The 19,894-nt window shown below is 39.3% G+C and overlaps 2 protein-coding genes across 6 annotated transcripts in view; one reads left to right on the top strand and one right to left on the bottom strand.

Annotated features, from left to right (window-relative positions):
- LOC135208413 (E3 ubiquitin-protein ligase TRIM22-like) overlaps positions 1–19,894 on the bottom strand; it is a 217,032-nt gene that overhangs the window by 185,573 nt on the left and 11,565 nt on the right. For all 5 annotated transcript variants that reach the window (XM_064240554.1, XM_064240556.1, XM_064240555.1 and 2 more), the window contains exons 2-4: positions 5,198–5,878; positions 4,863–5,003; positions 4,067–4,246 (exon numbers count right to left, since the gene is read on the bottom strand). In XM_064240554.1, the coding sequence (XP_064096624.1) occupies positions 4,067–4,246; positions 4,863–5,003; positions 5,198–5,875 (999 nt within the window). In that variant the 5' untranslated portion in view covers positions 5,876–5,878. The remainder of the gene's footprint in view (positions 1–4,066; positions 4,247–4,862; positions 5,004–5,197; positions 5,879–19,894) is intronic.
- LOC135208180 (uncharacterized) lies at positions 13,448–14,772 on the top strand. Its single transcript, XM_064240316.1, has 2 exons — positions 13,448–14,187; positions 14,289–14,772. Exons 1-2 carry the CDS (start codon positions 13,448–13,450, stop codon positions 14,770–14,772), a joined length of 1,224 nt encoding a protein of 407 aa, XP_064096386.1.

The following is a 19,894-nucleotide window of genomic DNA, read 5'->3' as shown; positions in this document are numbered from 1 at the left end:
TACTGTAATCTTCACTCAGTGTAGCAGCTTTGTCAAGTTTCTTAACCTCTCTCTCTCTCTCGAATAGGCTCTTATATGTTCAGGAATTCCCCTAAGATAACTCATCAAAAGATTTAACTTTAGCAGCTTGTAACCAAAGTTTAAAACACCTTCTCACTTTGTAAGCATAATCTGAGAAGATTCCCTTCTCATCTTTTCTTAAATTTCTGAATCTTTCATTGTAGTACTCTGGGGTCATCTGGTAAACTTGTAGCACATTGTGTTTAAGTACCTTGTAGTCTTTACACTGATCAGCTGTTAAGGCTAGATAAGCACTTACCCTTTACCAATTAAGACACTTTGCAACAAAACTGACCTTTTACCTTCTGAAGCCACTTTCTCAAAGTGATCAAAAAACTCATTTGGAGTTTTTTCAGTAAACTTAGGGATTAACTTCTGTACTCTTACTACATCAAATACAGGGTCTTGGTTACCTTGGTTAGGGTTAGATGGTGTCACAGGTAATGTGGATATAGCTCTTATCAATTCCATCTCCCTTTCAAAACTTGCGACTTCTCTTTCCCCTTTTCTCTTTTCCTCTTTTATCTCTCTATCTCTCTGATCTTTTTCTTTCTTATCCTCTTTCTCTCTTTTCTCCCTTTTCTTCTCTTTCTCTTCTTTCTCGTTCTCTCGCTTTCTTCTCTTTCTCTTCTCTCTCTCGCTTTCTCTTTCAGCTTGCATTATCAGTTTAATCAAATTCTCTTCTGCTTCAATGCATCTAAGCTCCAACTCTGCATCACTTTTCTCTTTCTTGTCTTCTTGCTTATTTATAAGATCAGGACATGCTACATTCAACAACTCTTGAGCTAATTCTAACTCATCTTCATCAGTTATTCTACCAAAGTCTATCAATGATTCCATAGCAATACATCTTATTTGTGCCTTTACCATACTAGTAGACACACAACCACCACATGCAAATGCTAATGCTCCACTGTGCCTTAGTCAAAGTGGTTTCAGATAACACTTGGATGGAATGGCTGCTAAAAATTCCTGAACATTGAACTGAGCCATTTTCTCTAGTTATCAACTTACAATTCAACGCAATAACTGCAAAACAAAACCTATATGGTCACTCTCCTAACAAAATATATCCCTAACCACAACCAGTATAGACTAGAGTGATAATGTAATCTGTTTTCCCTGGTCTAGGCACTATTAATACATGTGACGAAGTGCCAACTATCTGGTTATTACCCTTACCAATCATTAAATATTACCTCACCACAGCCAAACACCTGAACCTTCATCACAGGTAAAAATACGACTGAATACTCTAAAGGCAACAGTGATCCCTTAAACAACTTACCAGTATTGCAGAAAATTAGATAAGTTCATTGAAACAGGTCTGAGATAATCTTATATGTAATTAAATCAATTAAAGGGCATCACTCCATCAACAACTTTAAAAGTCTAAGTATTTCCTTGATTTTAAAAGTCTAAGTACTTCCCTGGTTCTAACTCACTTCAATTAAATTGAAGGAAAACATCTCAATTACCACTCTATGTTTCTATTTAAACAAAATTAAATATAGTGGGGAAAAAGAAAACACTTATAAAAACTTTGACTACAAAGATTTATTATTGAACTCAAAATTCATTAGTGAAATTCACAATCTCAGGGAAATTTACTGTTACTTGAAAACAACACAAAGTTTAATTAGTTCTTGAATTAATTATTAAGTAAAATTTAATCAAAATTAATCAATCATAAAAATCAAGAAAATTAATTCAATCGAAATTCAAAAGTGTTAGGTAATAATTAAAATTTGGCAATTAATCCACAAGTGCTAAACAACACTAAAACTTGAACAGAATTCTAAGTAAATGCAAATTAATTCACAAGTGTTAAATTCAATTAAATATGCAACAATTAATGAATGAAAGCAATTAACTTAATCAAACTGTGAATGTAAATGAAAACACAGAAAATGTGGAAAATACCAAAATTGCAAAAAGAAAGCATTAATCACACAGAATATAAAAAAAAACACACTTCAAAAAGAAAAATGGATAAATGCACAAAATATCACTTCAAAAGAAACAAACACAAAACATAAAAATTTACAATGTGTAAAAATTCAAATTGTTTCACCAAACCACTGTAAATAATAATAAAGTCTCACCAAACATTTAAAGATTCTTAAAGTTTCAACTTAATAATTGTAAGAACACATTACCTTGGTACCAATTATGTTTTTCTGCTGCAGCTAACTCCAAAATTTCACCATTCACAACATTTCAAAAAAGAAAAGGTGCCGTTACACACTTGTACAATGTTTGTTCAGATTCCACAACAAGCCCTAAGAATACTAAATAACTCTAAGAAATACGAAATTTAAATTTACAAGTAACCAATCACTAAGTAAAAAATCTTTACGTTAATGTAAAATAAAAAAAATGACGCAGGAGAGGGAGAGAGGGAGATAATCTCTGTACGTCCCAAGTTCAAAGTTCCGAATGAGAGCTCTCTCTCTTGTATGGCCTCAAATCGTTTTGGACCTGAAGTTCAGCTAGTATCATAAAAATTCTCTTTCAAAACAATAAGTAGAAAGAAAGTGAGATTACAATCATAACTAACATTTTCAGATTCCTTATTAAGCTTCGAGTTAGTATGTTCTGATAATGCATGTTCAGATTTCGCATAATATAATTTAAAAGTTAAGATAAAGTAGAATGTTAAAGAGAAATAGCAATGTCTGTTCGAAGCAGGAAGATAGCTGTCACCGCTCCGGGCCACGTGGTTCTATTTTTTTTTCTTCTTCTTCTTTTTAACATGCTATGCTCGTGTCGTTTCACACTTGCCTTTGCCAAGTAATCACGTGGAAGGATTGCGCCATCTTTCGCAAGTCTCAAACGTTTCACATATTATGTCTGATGCCTTTCATTTCTTATTAAGTAGTTAGAGATGTTTTTGTATTGAAAACAATAGTTTTCAATATATACGTATATATATATATATATATATATATATATATATATATATATATATATATATATATATATGTATACATATATATATATATATATATATATATATATATATATATAGGTGTAAATAATATATATATATATAATATATATATATATATATATACATACACACACACACACGAATAAATATACATATATATATATATATATATATATATATATATATATATATATATATATATATATTATATATATATATATATAATATATATATATATATATATATATATATAAAATGTATGTATTTCACATGTTTTATCTTTCACAAATCTCCACTCCGCTCCAGACTTCCATTTCACTGTTCTCATTCAATTAGATCTGCTTCTTCCAATTCATCTCTCATCTACAAAAGCCCAGCTAGTATTACTATGGATAATTATCACAAGCTGGGTTTTGGTGATTATAAAGGCAACATATGAATATTTTAAGTCAACTAATTTTTTCAATTTCAGCTCCAATAAAAAGTCTTTCATCTGCAACCACTTTTTTCAGTACAAAATCTATGAGAAGGGAAACCGCAATGGTGAAATAATATTTCCTTTAGCATCCTGCCATTCCCTGCAAATTGACTTGACCCCATGAACATTAGAATTGCACCTATTGCGTTCATGGAATATTCCGAGCAGCTTTACAAATTGAAAATTTGCTTGAAAATTCCATAAACGAAGTAAATGCAATACTACTGTTGATATGGTGCTGTGAAGTGGATTTGTAGTGTCTAGGGGGATTTTAGAAGAAATATTTCACCTTTAAGGTTTGCCCTTCTAATAGACTTTACGAAATGCTGGTATGTGCATCCTGTTAGATGCCCTATCGTAATCGTCGAAAGCCACTAGAAGAGGATTTTTAAATTCCGCACACTGCTACACTAATAATATACGTATGTCTTTTAAGGTGATAGATTTGCAGTTTGCGGTCAAATGACAATATAGAAATTAAACCTGAGAGAGAGAGAGAGAGAGAGAGAGAGAGAGAGAGAGAGAGAGAGAGAGAGAGAGAGTCTACAAAAATGAAAACAAAGACCGCATTGTACCTCAACTTGGTAGCTAACCAGTGGAGCTTCTTCATCTTTCAAGCAGTGAAGGTACACTTGTCCATCCTTCATCGAGAGAGATGCAGATCTGTTACGCCCATCAACAGAAGATACCGCAAAAACTCTGCCGGATTTTATTCTTTCCCTCCAGGTATCCGGGTCAGACTTGAGTTGATCCACCTACGAAAATATTACATGGCGTGTCAATAAGTAACCTATTATGAAATTCTTTGGAGAATACAATATATGCTCTAGTAAGTTCAGTTTGTACACAATCTACGTTTGGGATCATCGTCAGTAATATCTAAACACCACCGAGCTTTCTAAATTGCTGTAGTTTTTAAATAAATGTTATAAAGACACTTCTGATTTATTGTTTTCTCTCAGATATTGAAAGCCATTTTCTAACAGAACAAAATATCTGATGTACAAATTCTTTATTAAACTTCACACTTCAACTCCATGAAATTTACATTCGTATTGGAAAACATTATCTTTGAAGATGATTAAACAATCAATATAATCATACAATGTTAATAATTCCTCTTAAAACGATATGTAACTATATACAGGTGAGTATCCTAAAGCATAAAGCATACATGGTAAGCTCAGTTGCCATCGGTGAGAGAGAGAGAGAGAGAGAGAGAGAGAGAGAGAGAGAGAGAGAAATGATAATGTTCACTTTGTTAAAAGCTTTTATTAAGAAAGACAAAAGAAAAATTGACAATGATTTCAGATTACAGAAAACATTAGACATGAACTTAGAAAGTACGTAATCCTTATTTTAAATACTTACAGTGAATAAAAATTTCCCATTGCTGCATAAACTTATCTTCTCTAAAATTGTGAAATATCTGGTTGACAGAACGGAAGCATAGAAGTCCTCTTCATTATTAGAGTCCTCTTCATGTAACACTGCCTCATTCTTCATTAGCGTCTGTTATTTAATATAGATTATTATTCAGAATTAACACTAATAATATACTAATAATATACGATAGACTCATTCTTTTCTCAAGTGATTGAAATGGATTAGCTACATAATTTACGGTCTGCCAGGTTCAGGTTTTGGGCATGAACATATTAAATCCTTATATAATTTGTCAATCAATGGCAGAATAAAAGAATTACCTTCTGCGCAAGCGCAATTGTTGGGTTAGGAAGCTTTGCCTGACAATTGTTTACACAATTGGCAAGTTCACCAAAAGTTTCAGTTACTTTGGCCACGGCAATGGAAACAGCTTTATTACTGTCTGCACAATCTAGTTCGGGTAAATTAGCTCTCATGTTTTTGCTGTAAATTATCACTTGCTTCTGTGCTTCCTTTGTCTTTTCTTCCTCTTCTGTCATCTGTTTTACAATAGATTCATGCCAGCTGATCTTACTGTGCAACTTTACAGCCAATTCTTTGTGTGATTTTATGCTTTTCTGTAGAAAATCTATATAATCTGACAACTGCTTCTCCAAAGCTTCAGAGGAAACAAGTAGATTAAGAGCACTTGATTTATGAGAATCAATTATGTCTTGCATTGTTCTAATTTTGTCCAGTGACTGCAGTTTACAAATGGTGCCTGATTGCTTTTCTTTCATAGCAGAAATAACCCTTTCCATCCCATAATTTACTGGAATTTGTGATGAATCTGAAGCTACAAAGTTTGTATTGCACTCTGGGCATGAAAGTCTACCATTCATAATTAGCTTGGTTATGCAGTCAGTGCAATAACTATGGCCACAGGGTAACATACGAGGTCTTCTTGTTTCTTCATCGTAAACTTCATAGCACAGATGGCAAGTATCAACATACTCCATTTCCTGCAAACAATATGAATTAACTTGAGATGAAGGGAAAATTATAGTGTTACTAATCATATATCTCAGTAAACTGATTTTTTTTTTGGTTTGGCTACGTAGATCAAGCAGGTGTAGAAAATTGCTGTGTGCTTGAGGTGTGTGAGATGTTTATATTCCATGCATATATATATATATATATATATATATATATATATATATATTATATATATATATATATATATATATATATATATATACAGTGCTCCCCCACTTTTATGCGGGAATAGGTTCCAGAATCTAACGCAGGAATGCAAAAATCCCCTGTAAAAATGCTTATAACTGCCAAATACCCAGTGACCCCTTAAGCTAAAATGCTCATAACTGTCTATTTTAACATATCCCTGCTTAATTTGATAGATAAAACAACATTATACCTTAATTTGTCATACTAAAAAAATATAATATTTCAAATACAAATACACCCCAAACCATCATCTCCAAACACCCAAAGTAATCTTACTACTGTTACTTGTAGGCTATTTACTATACACCCCTAAAATGCCTATAACTGCCTATTTCAGTTCATTGCCAAACTTGACGGTTCAAACAAAGATGTACCTCAAAATATCCCAGAACACACTAATATCTCAAAGTCATGTTGCAAAATTATGTACCAGCCAACAGCTGTTATTAATCCTTACTGGACGGGTAAATATGCAGCTCCTCAGGCCGGGTAAACTTTGAGGTCGGCCAATTTACTAAAGAAACACAACAATGGAAAGAGGAAGATATGCAAATGTACATGGTGAAAAATAAAAATTCTAAAAAATTTTCCCCCACCTTCCATGAGAAGTTGAAAATGACTATTTACAACCCCTAAATTTTACCAAGTTATATATGTCTTTTCTAATAAATATTTTATTTTATTTTATAAAATTATAATTACTGCTCACACAATATAAATACAGATAAGAAGTAAAAGCAGTAACAAATTCTTAGCATATTTGTTGAAAAATATTTATGTAAATTTACCGAGAATGAAGATTCAGTAACTTTTTTTTCTTACTTTTACATACTTTTTTCTAATATTTTTTTGCACTTTTCTTTGTAAAATTACATTTAAAACTGACATACTATCGTAAAAGACAAGACAAAAATCAACAGCAACGCCTTGGTATATTTACAAGCAAATTTACAAAAAGAGTTCTTGTGAGAGAGAGACGCAAACTCCAATCAAGTTACAAGCACTACGATGGCGTGTAATATTGTTTATCTACAGGATCAATCTGTCCACCACACCAAACCTGTTATTACTACTCCCGAGGATAAATCCATCCATTGAGGATGGATTTATCCTCAATCCCTACTATTCAGATGCCCGTTTTCTTTGGCCTAAGTAACTTTGCACATTGCTCTGTGCCTACATTTCATGTATATCAATATTTTCCGGTGTTGTAAGATGATCTTGAAATATTTACTGTACAGGTATGTATTTTAGGATTGTATAGAGCACACCTGAAATGCGTGGGTAGTTTAGAATGACGGGACACATATGCACCTCCAAACAGATAGCTACGTAGGTTAAGCCATGTTAGTATTTTTGTATTTACATAAAAATACAGTTAACATGAAAAATTATATTAAAACGTCACATTGTTAGCTCGAAATTGGAGGAAATGGAGAAATTTAAAGAATTTGAAAAAGTCCAACATACTTTTAACTACTCAATTCCCACTGATTAGAAACACACATTAAGACTAGAAGTACTGGAAAACTTCACAGAACCAAAGGCACATTGATTGGAATACTGGATAGAAAATTAAACAACCTTGTCGACAACAGTTATTGGACCAATATTGCTAGAAGTGATTGTATAGTAAATTTATCATGCAAACAATAAGTGAAAATGTAGTGCATACATTAGGCTTTGGTTTGTCATTCTTCATTTGCAACAAACCTTCAGCTTTATCAATAGTGTCATCTTTATATAAGTTTGAAAAATACTGTGACTTACTACAAAACTATTTAGACATTATCAAAGGCATGACATATAGTACTTTGTATGCCTGTCATGAAAATAATTTCCCTGCTGGCTAACAAAAAATGAGTTTAAAAGAATTGAAGAATAACACTAGCTTACACATTACTAAGGCCAATAAATCCAATAGTTTATTAGTTTTGGACAAAATTGACTACATAGCAAGCATGCATACTTTACTAGAAGATGAAACAACTAAAAAAAAAAATTCATAAAAAAACTGTTAGACCCAGTAATAAAAAATTTTAACATCACTGTGAAACAAATTCTTAAAGATGAAAAAGAATTGTTGTGTAAATTAACTGTAAATTAACTGTAACTCATTACTTTATTTACATGGCCTAGTTAAAACTCTTAAGAAAAATAATCATATGTGGCCAATTATTATTAATAGTAGTGTAGGATCAGTTGCTTATAAAATATCCCAATATATCACTAAATTGTTAGCTGCGTTACTTGGAATTGTATCTAATTCACACACCCAGAATTCTCTTGACCTCCTGGAAAAATGAAATAACATTGTATTAAACACTAGTGATATCGTTGTCACTTTTGATGTAAGTTCCTTTTTACAAAAGTCCCTATTGACTCTGTGCTAAAATATCTAAGAAATGAACTTTGTATTGCATGATATACCTATGTCCGTTAGTCACATAATTTCATTCAATAAGTTGTGCATTTGTGATTGCAGATTTACTTTTAATGGAGAATATTACCAACTTTTAATGGAGAATATTACCAACAAATATTTGGTATGGCTATGGGTAACCCCTTATCACCTCTCCTTTCAAACTTATATACGGAATTCTTTGAAAGAAAACACCTCCCGAATATCACACTTGTCCCTTAAAATGGCTAAGATGTGTAGCTGACATTTTAGTAGTCTTATCTGTTGGTTTCGATGCAAACAATTTACTGTCTAAATTAAATAATTTATTGCCATCAATAAAATTCACTCTTGAAATTGAAAATAACAATGTTATCGCTTTCCTAGATGTATCAGTACATGGAGTCTTTCCAGTGTAAATTCAGTATTTATAGGAAAGCCACAAATACTTTAATATATGTACATTTTTATTCTGGCCACTGTCTTGACATTAAAAATTAAATTTTTTCTTCGATTTTCTTGCGTGCTTTGCGGATTAAGAGTCCACAATATCTTGAACAAGAAATTGAATACATATAAAAGATACGAAATGATCTATGCTACCCACCTCATATAATTGATTTTTGTTATTAAAAAGCTCACAAAAAGTTTTATAGTATTGTTAATAATGAAAAAGAAACCCACCTCATATAATTGATTTATGTTATCGAAAAGATCACAAAAAGTTTTAGTGTTAATAATGAAAAAGAAACCCCTAAAATGTACTTACCTTGCCTTACTTTTGTGGATTTAAAACCATAAAATGAAAATTTAAATCTTTTAATGTTAATGCTGTGTTTTCTTATAACAACACCATTATAGGTATGCTAATTAAGAGTATTCTGGTAACAAATAATATCATTTACAAAATTCATTGTAAGGATTACCCTGTCTTTTTATATTAGCCAATCAAGCAAAGATTTAAATGTACAAATAAAGCAGCATATGTATTCAGTTAGAACAGCCCAGACTTTAAATGCACTACTTATCCATGGGAGCAAAAATCTCATCTTATAAATTGGGAAAATAGCTCTGTTATTGATAGGTCTAATGATTATGTTTCAAGAAATTTACTGGAATCAGCAATTATACAAATCACTATTAAATAAAAAAAAACCTAAATCTTAGTCTGGGATTGTACCATTTGGACCCATATATTTGTAAAATGTTTATGATCGACCTAAAATAAATGAATTAACTACTAATTAATTAGTCACACATGCTTTTTTTCATTTTTTTCTCATGCTCGCTATATTTATACTTTATGTTCGTTTCTCACTCATTATCTGCACACTTTTGTCAATTCATGTTGCTACTAATACAAAGTGAATTATTTTCGAATTAATTTCCCTTTGACCAGTGTCTGGCCGCTTTTAAATCCTTAATCTAGCTTTCAGGATTTTGCTAATTTTGCACTGTCCATTTGTATATGCCTCTTTGTTCCTAAAACAAAATGTATTGTTTTCTGATTAATTACGTGTGACCACGTGTGGGTGGCTGCTTTTAAGTCTTTAATCTATCTCACATGCAATTTTTCATTTCTTTTAATGACCAGGACCTTTCGTTAATCCTGTGAGGACCAGAGAGTAAGATAGGTAGCTGGGTACTGATAATTTTTTACATACGAATTGGGTTGACATAGACAGGTGTGGACAAATAAGTAGAACAGACTTGCACTAAGAGTAGAAATGACTCTGTGACAGTATATTTGTGTTTTTTTACAGACATACATTCATAAATAACTACAGATGCAGTCTGTGTTCATACATGGTAATTATATTGGCGGAAAGGCCAGAGAATTCTACACAATATGGAATACGTTAGAATTCGGCACGTTCTTATAGTTGAATGAAATTAGTAAAAGAAAGTTCTCTTTACAAATACTCCCCCCCACAAGACAATTATTATGGAATAATGATTGGATGAAAAACATCTTGGAGGCAGGAGGCGACCCTGTGTAGAGTCCTTCGGCGTTGCTGGCTGACAGGATGCCTCCCCTGTTGGTTGCCTGAGGGTTCTACTGTCGACTGAGGGCGACCAAGACTGCTGAGGGAGCTGCATTGTGTGTGGTGGCGGCGTGGGACAGGCCGTGGGGACCCCCAGGTGCAGTGATGGCGTAGGTTTGGATGGGGAAGTCCCCAGTGCGGCAGCAGCATCGGGCAGGCAGAACGGAAACACAGGTGAGGCAGTCATGTCGGCAGGTCGAGAAGTGTACAGGTAGCAGTGCCGGCAGGCAGAGGAGGCCCACATGTGTGTCAGCTGTGTCAATGGACCAAGGAGTACTACAGTCGACTATGTCGGGAGAGTGAGCAGGTCCACAGGTGTGGCAACGACGTCGGGCAGGTCGAGCGAGCCCCAGGAGTGATGGCAGCATCGAGGGGATTGAGGAGGCCCACAGGCAGCAATGTCGTGGGGGCCAAGCAGGCCCACATGTGCATCAGCGACGTTGGGTGGGTAAAGCAGGACCCTGGGTGTAGCAGCGGCATCGGGAGGTTGCCTGGGGACTCACAGGTGCGGCAATGGCAATGGGGGAAGAACAGAGGAGGCCCACAGGTTTTGTGTTGGCTGACCAGCACCCAGCTACCCGTCCATGAAAAACGCCAAAACATGCTTGGAAGCTGTGCCATGATGGGTCCGTTAATGGTGTCGGTGTCGTCCTCGGAATGGAGCTTTCAGAGACCTAAACTGCGGCGCAGTATTGAGTTCGCTAAATTTTCTCTGAAGGTGAGCGGCCATAATTATTCATTTAAAGGCTGGGCCTAAACCGCTGTGTCACCGACTCCGGGAGGTCACCAGTTGTGAGGACCAAAGAGTAAGACAGGTAGCTGGGTGCTGATAATTTACTACAGACGAACTGGGTTGACATAGACAGGTGCGGACGGGTAAGTAGTACCAACTCGCACCGAGAGCAGAAACTGACTCTGAGACAATAGATTTGTGTTTTCTTACAGACATACATTCATAAATAACTACAGATGCAGTCTGTGTTCATACATGGTAATTATATCAGCGGAAAGGCCAGAGAATTCTACGCAATATGGAATACATTAGAATTCGGCACGTTGTACAGTTGAATGAAATTAGTGAAAGGACGTTGTCCTTACATTCCTGTAATGTCCATTGATATGTGCTTACCTGTACTGTGTTTCTCATTATTCTGATCAGTCTTGCCTTTAGTAATTGTTAAGACCGAAAGATTTCAGGCAGTTCTCATTTTCTATTTTCCTCCATGACATTACCTTTATATATATATATGTATATATATATACATATATATATATATATATATATATATATATATATATATATATATATATATATATATATATATATATATATAAATAGGTTGTAGTCCACGGGAGGGGGAAAAGAAAAGGTGAAATTCCTTTTAGCTCAACAGTTTCGGCCTCCACTGACCCTTATTAGACTAAAACATGTAATATATATATATATATTATATATATATATATATAGATCTATATATATATATATAAAAATAAATAAATTTTATATATCCCCATTATTAAGATATATATATATATATATATATATATATATATATATATATATATATAATATACAAAAAAAAAATATAAAATATATATATATATGTGTGTGTGTGTGTGTGTGTGTGTGTGTGTGTGTGTGTGTGTATTTTTACATATTTTCATTCACCTCTCCCACCATTGACTCCCATTTCAAACCAAGGTATAGAGTTATCCGTTATTTCTCCTGTAAGGACGGCACTTTGCCAAATGTTTGTCCTTCCTCTGTATATACATTTTACACCATATACTAAAATGTAGAGCATTTCACAGCCTATCTACCGATGTACATATCATGTAAAAATGTACTCTGCACAAAGATATATGTGTATTTTCAGCTGCAAAGAAACACAATCGCAGTGGGGGCTGCGTGACAAACACAACGTTCCATCCGCACTGCTGCCTCATATACAGCCGTCTCTGTTCAATAAAGTTAGTTAGAGCTTTCTCCTTGTCTGATTCCAGTTTTCACAACTGGTGACCTCCCGGATCAGGATGGTAGCACCACAGGCCACCTATCCCAGAAAACCTTTAACAGACCTGTACAGCGCTTAGTCTAGGTTCTCTGGTGCTCCAATCAGCAGTCGACCACAACACCATTATGGACTCAAAACAGCACGTCCTCTACAGGAGTGTTTTGGCATTTATCTCACGGTTTGGCCAGTATTTACGACACCTGTTGACCGTAAGAGTGAGCTGGCAGACATGGAGAACTCAGCTCAAAACAGGGAGCTGTCCATCGCCATTCCTTCTGGTTCTTCGACGCCCCGACCCTCAGCACGATCCATGCTCTCCCCAGGTGGTCCCCCAATGCCCTGACCCATGCCCCGATCAACATCCTTGCACATCGTCACAATGCTGTGGAGCCCAACTCCATCCAACTACTGCCCTTCTCCAGACAGAACGTCGAAGCCTGGCTACGCTGTGCAGAGATCCAGTTCCGGCTCCACGGGATCACCAGGGAAGGAACCAAGGCGGACCTCATCGCTGCAGCTGTAGAACGCCGGAGCCACCTTTCAGCACCTTATGGACAGCATCCTCGGCAACTTACCATTCTGTGTCTGCTATGTGGATGACATCGTCATATTTTCCAGATCACCAGAGGAGCACCTAAATCACGTCTGGGCCGTCCTCAAGCACCTGCAGGAGAACGGGCTTGTCATCTGTTTTGACAAGTGCACCTTCGGCGCAGAGAAGGTGGATTTTCTCAGCCACGAGATCACCCCAGCAGGAGTACGTCCCAAGGCATCGAAGGTTGCTGCAGTGGAGAGTTCCCGCTGCCGACGACAATCAAGGCCCTCCAAGAGTTCATCGGGATGGTGAATTACTACAGAAGATTCATCCTGGACATCACCTGCACCATGTGTCCTTTGACCGAGGTCCTGAAGGGCAACCAAAAGAAGCTGACGTTGGGAGAAGCCCAACAGCGCGCTTTCGACTGCACAAAGTCGTCCCTCAGCAGAGCCACAACCTTGGCTGACCAGGACCCTGACGCGCCCCTGACACTCACCACTGATGCCAGCAACAACGCATGCGGCGCTGTCCTGGAACAGCTGGTTAATGACGTCCCCATGCCGCAAGCCTTCTTCAGCAGGAAGCTGAAACCCGCAGACACCTGCTACAGCACCTTTGACCGCGAGCTCCTCGCTGTCTACCAGGCTGTGCGCCACTTCAAGTACCTCCTGGAAGGTGTCCCATTCACCATAAGGATGGACCACCAGCCGCTGGTCCACACCTTCATAAAGGGGGGCGATGCTTGGTCCGCAAGACAGCAACATCACCTCGCAGCTGTCTCTGAATTCAGGTGCTCCATCAAGTACGTCACCAGCAGAAGGAACTCCCTGCACCTCGGCGTGGACTACAAGGACCTAGCGCTTGAGCGAGCCTCCGACCCCAAAGTACCAGCCTACCAGACCGCCATCACCGCCCTCCGATGGGAGGACAGTCCCTTCGGCCCTTCCAAGACGACACTCCTCTGCGACACCAGCACATGCCGCCCACGCCCCCTGATACCCGCTTCCCAGAGGAAGCAGGTATTCGACGTGATCCACGGTCTCTCGCACCCGTTGCCCTGCATGGCATCCACACTCATGACAGAAAGGTTCGTTTGGCATGGCATCAAGAGGGACTCACGGTAGCAGGGCAGGAACTGCATCACGTGCCCAAGTAGCAAGACAGGAGGGCACACTGAATCGGGAATAGGCATCTTCCCTCAACCCAGGTGGAGATTCGGGCATATCCACGTCAACGTCGTCGGGCCCTTCCCCCATCCGACAATACCAGATACCTCCTGACAGTGATCGACCAGTCCACCAAGTGGCCAGAAGCCACCCCGATATCAGAAGGCCCCATATACACCTACGCCGAAGCCCTCCTATCCAGCTGGATCAGCCGCTTCAGAGTGCCAGACGACATCACTACAGACAGGGGAACCGCCTTCACCTCAGAACTCTGGACCTCCCTGGCACGCCTGATGGGGACCAAGCACCATATGACCATGGCCTACAATCCTGCAGCCAATGGCATGGTGGAAAGGACCCACTACTCCCTCAAGGCCTCCTTGATGACATGCTGCACAGAACCTGACTGGAAGGCACAGCCACCGTGGGTCCCCCTCGGCCTCCGCACCACCCCAAGAGCCAATGGCAACCCATCACTGGCAGAGAAGGTTTACGGCAAGACCTGACATTGCCAGGTGAATTCTTCCCCGCCGACAGCGACGACCCCGACATCCCACTGGCAAGACTTCGGGCAGCTGCCCAAAAATTCATTCCCTGCCGAGAGACCTACACCGAACAGGAGGAAGCAGTTTCGACCGAGGGCCCTGGACTCCTGCAAGTACATCTTCATATGGAATTACACCAGACCCCGCCACTAACGAGACCCTACCGAAAACCATACTGCTTCATCTGCCAAGAGGAGAAGGCGTTCCTCATCTCAATCGGTGGCCGAGAGGACTGGGTCTCGATAGACAGACTGAAGCCCGCCGTCATTTCCAACGAAGACCCCCTGCAGAAGGCCCTCGCAGAACACTGCCTTGGAACACAGCCTCGCTGGAATCTGACAGCTTCCCCAAACGTTGCCGGGGCCGCCCAAAGAAAGGAGTCAAACCTCCCAGGCCCACCACCATGGGTGGCATCCTGCTTCCTGACTCACCGGCCGACGAGATCCAGTAAGACATCACCCAACGGATGAAATCTCGAGCCCATGGACTCCTCCAGCCCCTCGCAAGATTCTGCTGACCATCAGCCAATGATTATTACTTAATCATTGTCTCGGGGGGGGGAGTTTTTGTAAGGACGGCATTTTGCTAAATGTCTGTCCTTCTTCTGTACATACTTTTTGTACCAAATACTAAAATGTAGAGCATTTCACAGCCTATCTGCTGATATATATATATCATGTAAAAATGTACTCTCTGCACAAAGATGTATGTATATTTTCAGCTTCAAAGAAACACAATTGTAGTGGGGGCTCCATCCCTTTTTGTATGTGTGTGCGTGACGTGACAGACACTACGTTTCCATCCGCACTGCTGCCTCATATATCTGTTCAATAGAGTTAGTTAGAGCTTTCTCCTTGTCTGATTCCAGTCCTCACACTCCCCATCGAACAATTTTGGAGGATAAGAAAACTGTTATGGCACAAAAACTCGGGGGTAAATGAACTCCTATTTGGACCCTTAATAGGCTTACCTTTGAAATCTCGACACCTGCCCTAGTGTCGCTCTGATTCTTGGCCACTCCTGCTACACAAGGCAATCCTTGCACACGTGTTCAGAGTCGCTCTGACGGGAGCTCCTTTGACTACTTCTTACGCTGGTCTGAAGTCCACTTCTAGCATCAAGTTACATGCACACCAATATAAGGTACGTCCAGAAGTTGCAAATTCAACCAGTCCTGTTTCTCTCAGTAAAATTCCCTCATTTTTTTTCATGTATTCCAACTTCCCATTCTCCTTAAACGAACTCCTTTGTGTTCCACCTAGCACGCACATTTCCCTTGCACCTTGTTCTAAGCTACATTAAGCTTTTCTTAAATAATAACTTGAGTTTTCCTACCATACTGCATGTGTACTAATTAATTTCATGATAACTTCCCTGCCTTTTGAATAGTCATTTCATATGAATAAAATCGTTTGTTTTGTTGAGTGTAACCTGGAATTTTCTTTCAGGTTTCCTGCTGCCAAGTGTTTTGTCTATCTGCACCCTGCCCCAGTTTATCTGTAGAAGATTATTATACCTAGTTATGGCCAAATTTGCGTGCAGCGAGTACATGAACTCATCATACCAGGGGTAGTTTGTATGTCCACGGTATGCAGTTATAGCTCCTATCTGAGTAACCAGTTGATCTTAACCGTGAGGCTAGTGGGTGCAGTAAAACAATACCTCTTGCCAGAACAAACGAGCTTGCCAAGAATAATTTGATATGTGGATATAGCACGAAGCGTCATTACGCCACGTCCTTACTGACAGCACACAATAAGAAGAAGATTGGTGGTCCGCGGATATTCACTCGCTCCCATACCAGTTTCAGATACAGCAAATTAGCAGTCTCTTGTTTTAAGGCAGTAACCCAGTTAATGCTCTTTCATTGTGGGATGTTTAATTGTACATTTTTACAGCACCTTTTTGCGCCTAGCATGGGTTATACCAAATGCCCCATTTTGGAATTTTACAGTACATTTTGTAATTAAAATAACCTTAAAGTAGTCTGACTGGTTTGAAAGGCGACCTTCCATTCCCAATGATAAAAATAATTAAGGTAATTACATGTAGAGTTCGGTATCAGCCACTCAGGCTCTGCTATATCAAAATTCTTTATTTCCTTCATCCAACCGACCTCCCCATGTAAGAGTGGCGAGATCTTACGTAAGAGTGGCGACATCTTGTCAGTATTTCTTCTTGCACCGAACTTGCCGAAAACCAAAAGATCGCTCAAGATCCTTCACTGCCTGCCACTTGGGAACTGGCTCTTCCAATAATACCACACGAACGTCGTTCACGGGGTGCTTCACTGGGTGATCAACTACTTTTGAGCGCTTGGAAGATACTGGATGATTTTGCGCCGACTGCTGCTAGCGAGTCACTGAATGTCTGGGTGCCAACATGCGCATGGGAGACAACTGGTGCAGTTTTGGGACAACTGCACTTCTAGGCGCAGGTGCTCACTTACAGCTCTTGACTGATGATAAGCTCTCCAGAGAAAACCTTTCTGAGCTATCCCAAAGGCTGCACAAAGGTACAGCTTCTCTAGACTTCTTACATGGAACTGCTGGTGCTGCCGAATTGTCAGCTGTAGACCTTTTCAGTGGTCTGGAAGAATCACTATACTGCTGTAGGCCCCTCTTTCCCGGGCTGAAAGCCTCAGAACTCGAGGAAAGACGGTGCACTTCTGCAAATACACCTTTCCAGTGGCTGTTTACTGCCTTTGTTTGTCTATCCCTAGCCAATTTACATTGATAAGAAGCTAAAGTCTTCCACTGTTTTGCATGTTTTGCATCCCATCCTTTGCACTCCAAGCAAGTATTGTCCACTGAGCAGTTTTGCACTCTATAATTAACACAAATTGTATGAGTGTCATATTTTGCCGACGCTATCTTGTCCTGCAGCCCTTGCTGCAATAACGAGTGCTTGATGCACTAGCGTTGGGCATCGTTGGTTACAAGTCAACTCAAATTCAGTAATTGAGACTAATTCTCTAAATTAACTGGATAATTATCAAATAAAAATATAATTCTTTACAAGTCAAATCAAAAGAAATGCCGAATGGCTACTAAAAAAGATTACTTCATCGACTTCCAAGGAAAACCAGCAAGGAATGCAAATTCTGAACCAGCTGCTCACCCGCAACCTTGTCATAAGCCGCAAGAAACAAATTGAAGCACCTGGCTTAGTTGTGCCTCTTCTTCACGAGAGTGGGTGGGACGAGTTACCTATAGGCAAAACAAAAAAGAATCGCTACCGCAAATTCTAAATTTTACCTGCCAGTGCTAAAACTGGTAGCTATGTAATTGCTTGGTAAGCTACTTATGTAAAAACAAGTTGTTCCTACACGATATACAAACCCTCGGTCCTTTACATAAGGAATTACTTTCAGCGTAGCTGGAATTACAGCCATTAAATTCTTGAACAAGGTGGTGAGGCAGTAACTACCGTCTGGTAGGCGGGTAGGCCCGCCTGCCCAGATGTACACTTCACTTTGCTTTAGGCCGTCTTCCAATGAAGGAGTATTTGTGTGAGATCTTGCGGACTAGCTGTTAATCATTTTCCTGGTGGGATCTTTAATTTTTTTATTTTTTGAATAAATATGTATATACTGTGTTTGATATTAATAATTAATTAAATTTAATCATTAATACGCTAACCCACTTTTTGTGATAGCCTTGATAGCCACCTTTCTACTTTGTGTTAAGGGTCAGCAGCAAAGGTATGCCAACATCTTTATTAGTACATATTTTCACCCTTTAACGTTAGGACAAGACATGTATTCATCCAAAATTTACACTTGCACTTTGGAAATTACTGAGGGGAACTTCGGAGGTTTGCCCTTTGTTTCTTCTGGTCATTCCTCTTCTCCTTCATCTTTTTGCTAGCTACTGGACAAAGGTAGAAGATGGGGCGTGTGGTTTTGGTGTTTGGAGATCTCCTCTCATTTCGGAGGGCGGTGCCCTTGGATGCGAGAAGATTATCCTTATTACTTTAAATCATAGATGGTTGGATATCTCTTCCTGTTGGTTATCCTAGCCTTGGAATTGTACCTGTGACTCGTAGCATGCTGTGATAATGGTCCTCGAGTGTGTGTACTGATCCCCTACTGGAAATCATACTCATTTACCACTGCTATCCTGGAGTTACGTCACTGAACAAAGCCTTTGCCACTGCCCTCTGATTATTAACTCTATTCCCGCTGGTAAATATACCTCATCCTATAGAGGAAGTCTTGCAGAATTTGGAGAATTCGAAGAGAAAGAGAGCTCATCAAGTGTCGTCATCTTCCTCGTCGAAATCATCATATTTTTTATCAGCCTCCACCCCTTCGACTTCTAAGGCTCCCTGCCGAAGAAGAAGGTAGTCTCGCCCCCCCTAAGAAGTCTCATCATGGGACTTCTAAGAGTCTGCCTCCTCAAACTGGGGAGGCAGTTGGGTCTTCTGATGGCTCTCCCTTTCCTTTGGGAGTGGGAACCATCACGCTGTCCCCAGGGCATAGCGTGTCGTGAGCTGTAGAAGCGCAAACTTCGGTTCACACTTCTGCTGCTAGTCATAGAGGTTCTGCCCCTAGGACTAGTTCCGTGTTGGGCGCTCGTTTGTGAGTCCCCGAGTGCACATAAATCTTCGGGTTCGGGTTCATCCAGAGTCAGTGATGCTGAGTCCGCTCACCATTATGACTCAGGCACAGAGTGGAAGAAAGGAGCGAGTCGCTCAGGTGACTTGCACCTTGCTGGTGATTACTCTCGCGGTGATTGCTCAGTTCCCAGGGTTGACATGATGGTCCCATGGGACAGTGCACACAGAGACCAGTAGAGGCTCCCCCATTCGGTCCTCTTGAGAGGTTTCGGCCTCCACGAGGATGGGAGCGGCTCTCTCCAGTCAGGTGCACACTCAGCCCCACCCAGACGATGGTTGTGTGACCCACCGGTCTCGGTGGCAGCAAACGTTTGGCCTACCATACGAGAGTTTCGTAACCTTTCTTGGGAAAGTGTTTTCTCCAGACGATAACGCTTTCCTAGACTCACGGAGCAGCCATCACCGCAGGTTGATGGCTGCCAGTAACTCGCTTCTCCTGCTAGTTCCGCTAGCAAGGCGAGTG

This window comes from Macrobrachium nipponense, chromosome 35, assembly GCF_015104395.2.
Source record: "Macrobrachium nipponense isolate FS-2020 chromosome 35, ASM1510439v2, whole genome shotgun sequence".
In the NCBI taxonomy this organism is placed as follows: Eukaryota; Metazoa; Arthropoda; class Malacostraca; order Decapoda; family Palaemonidae; genus Macrobrachium; species Macrobrachium nipponense.
The sequence above is the reverse complement of the archived record's forward strand: the minus strand, read 5'-3'. Positions and strand labels throughout refer to the sequence as shown.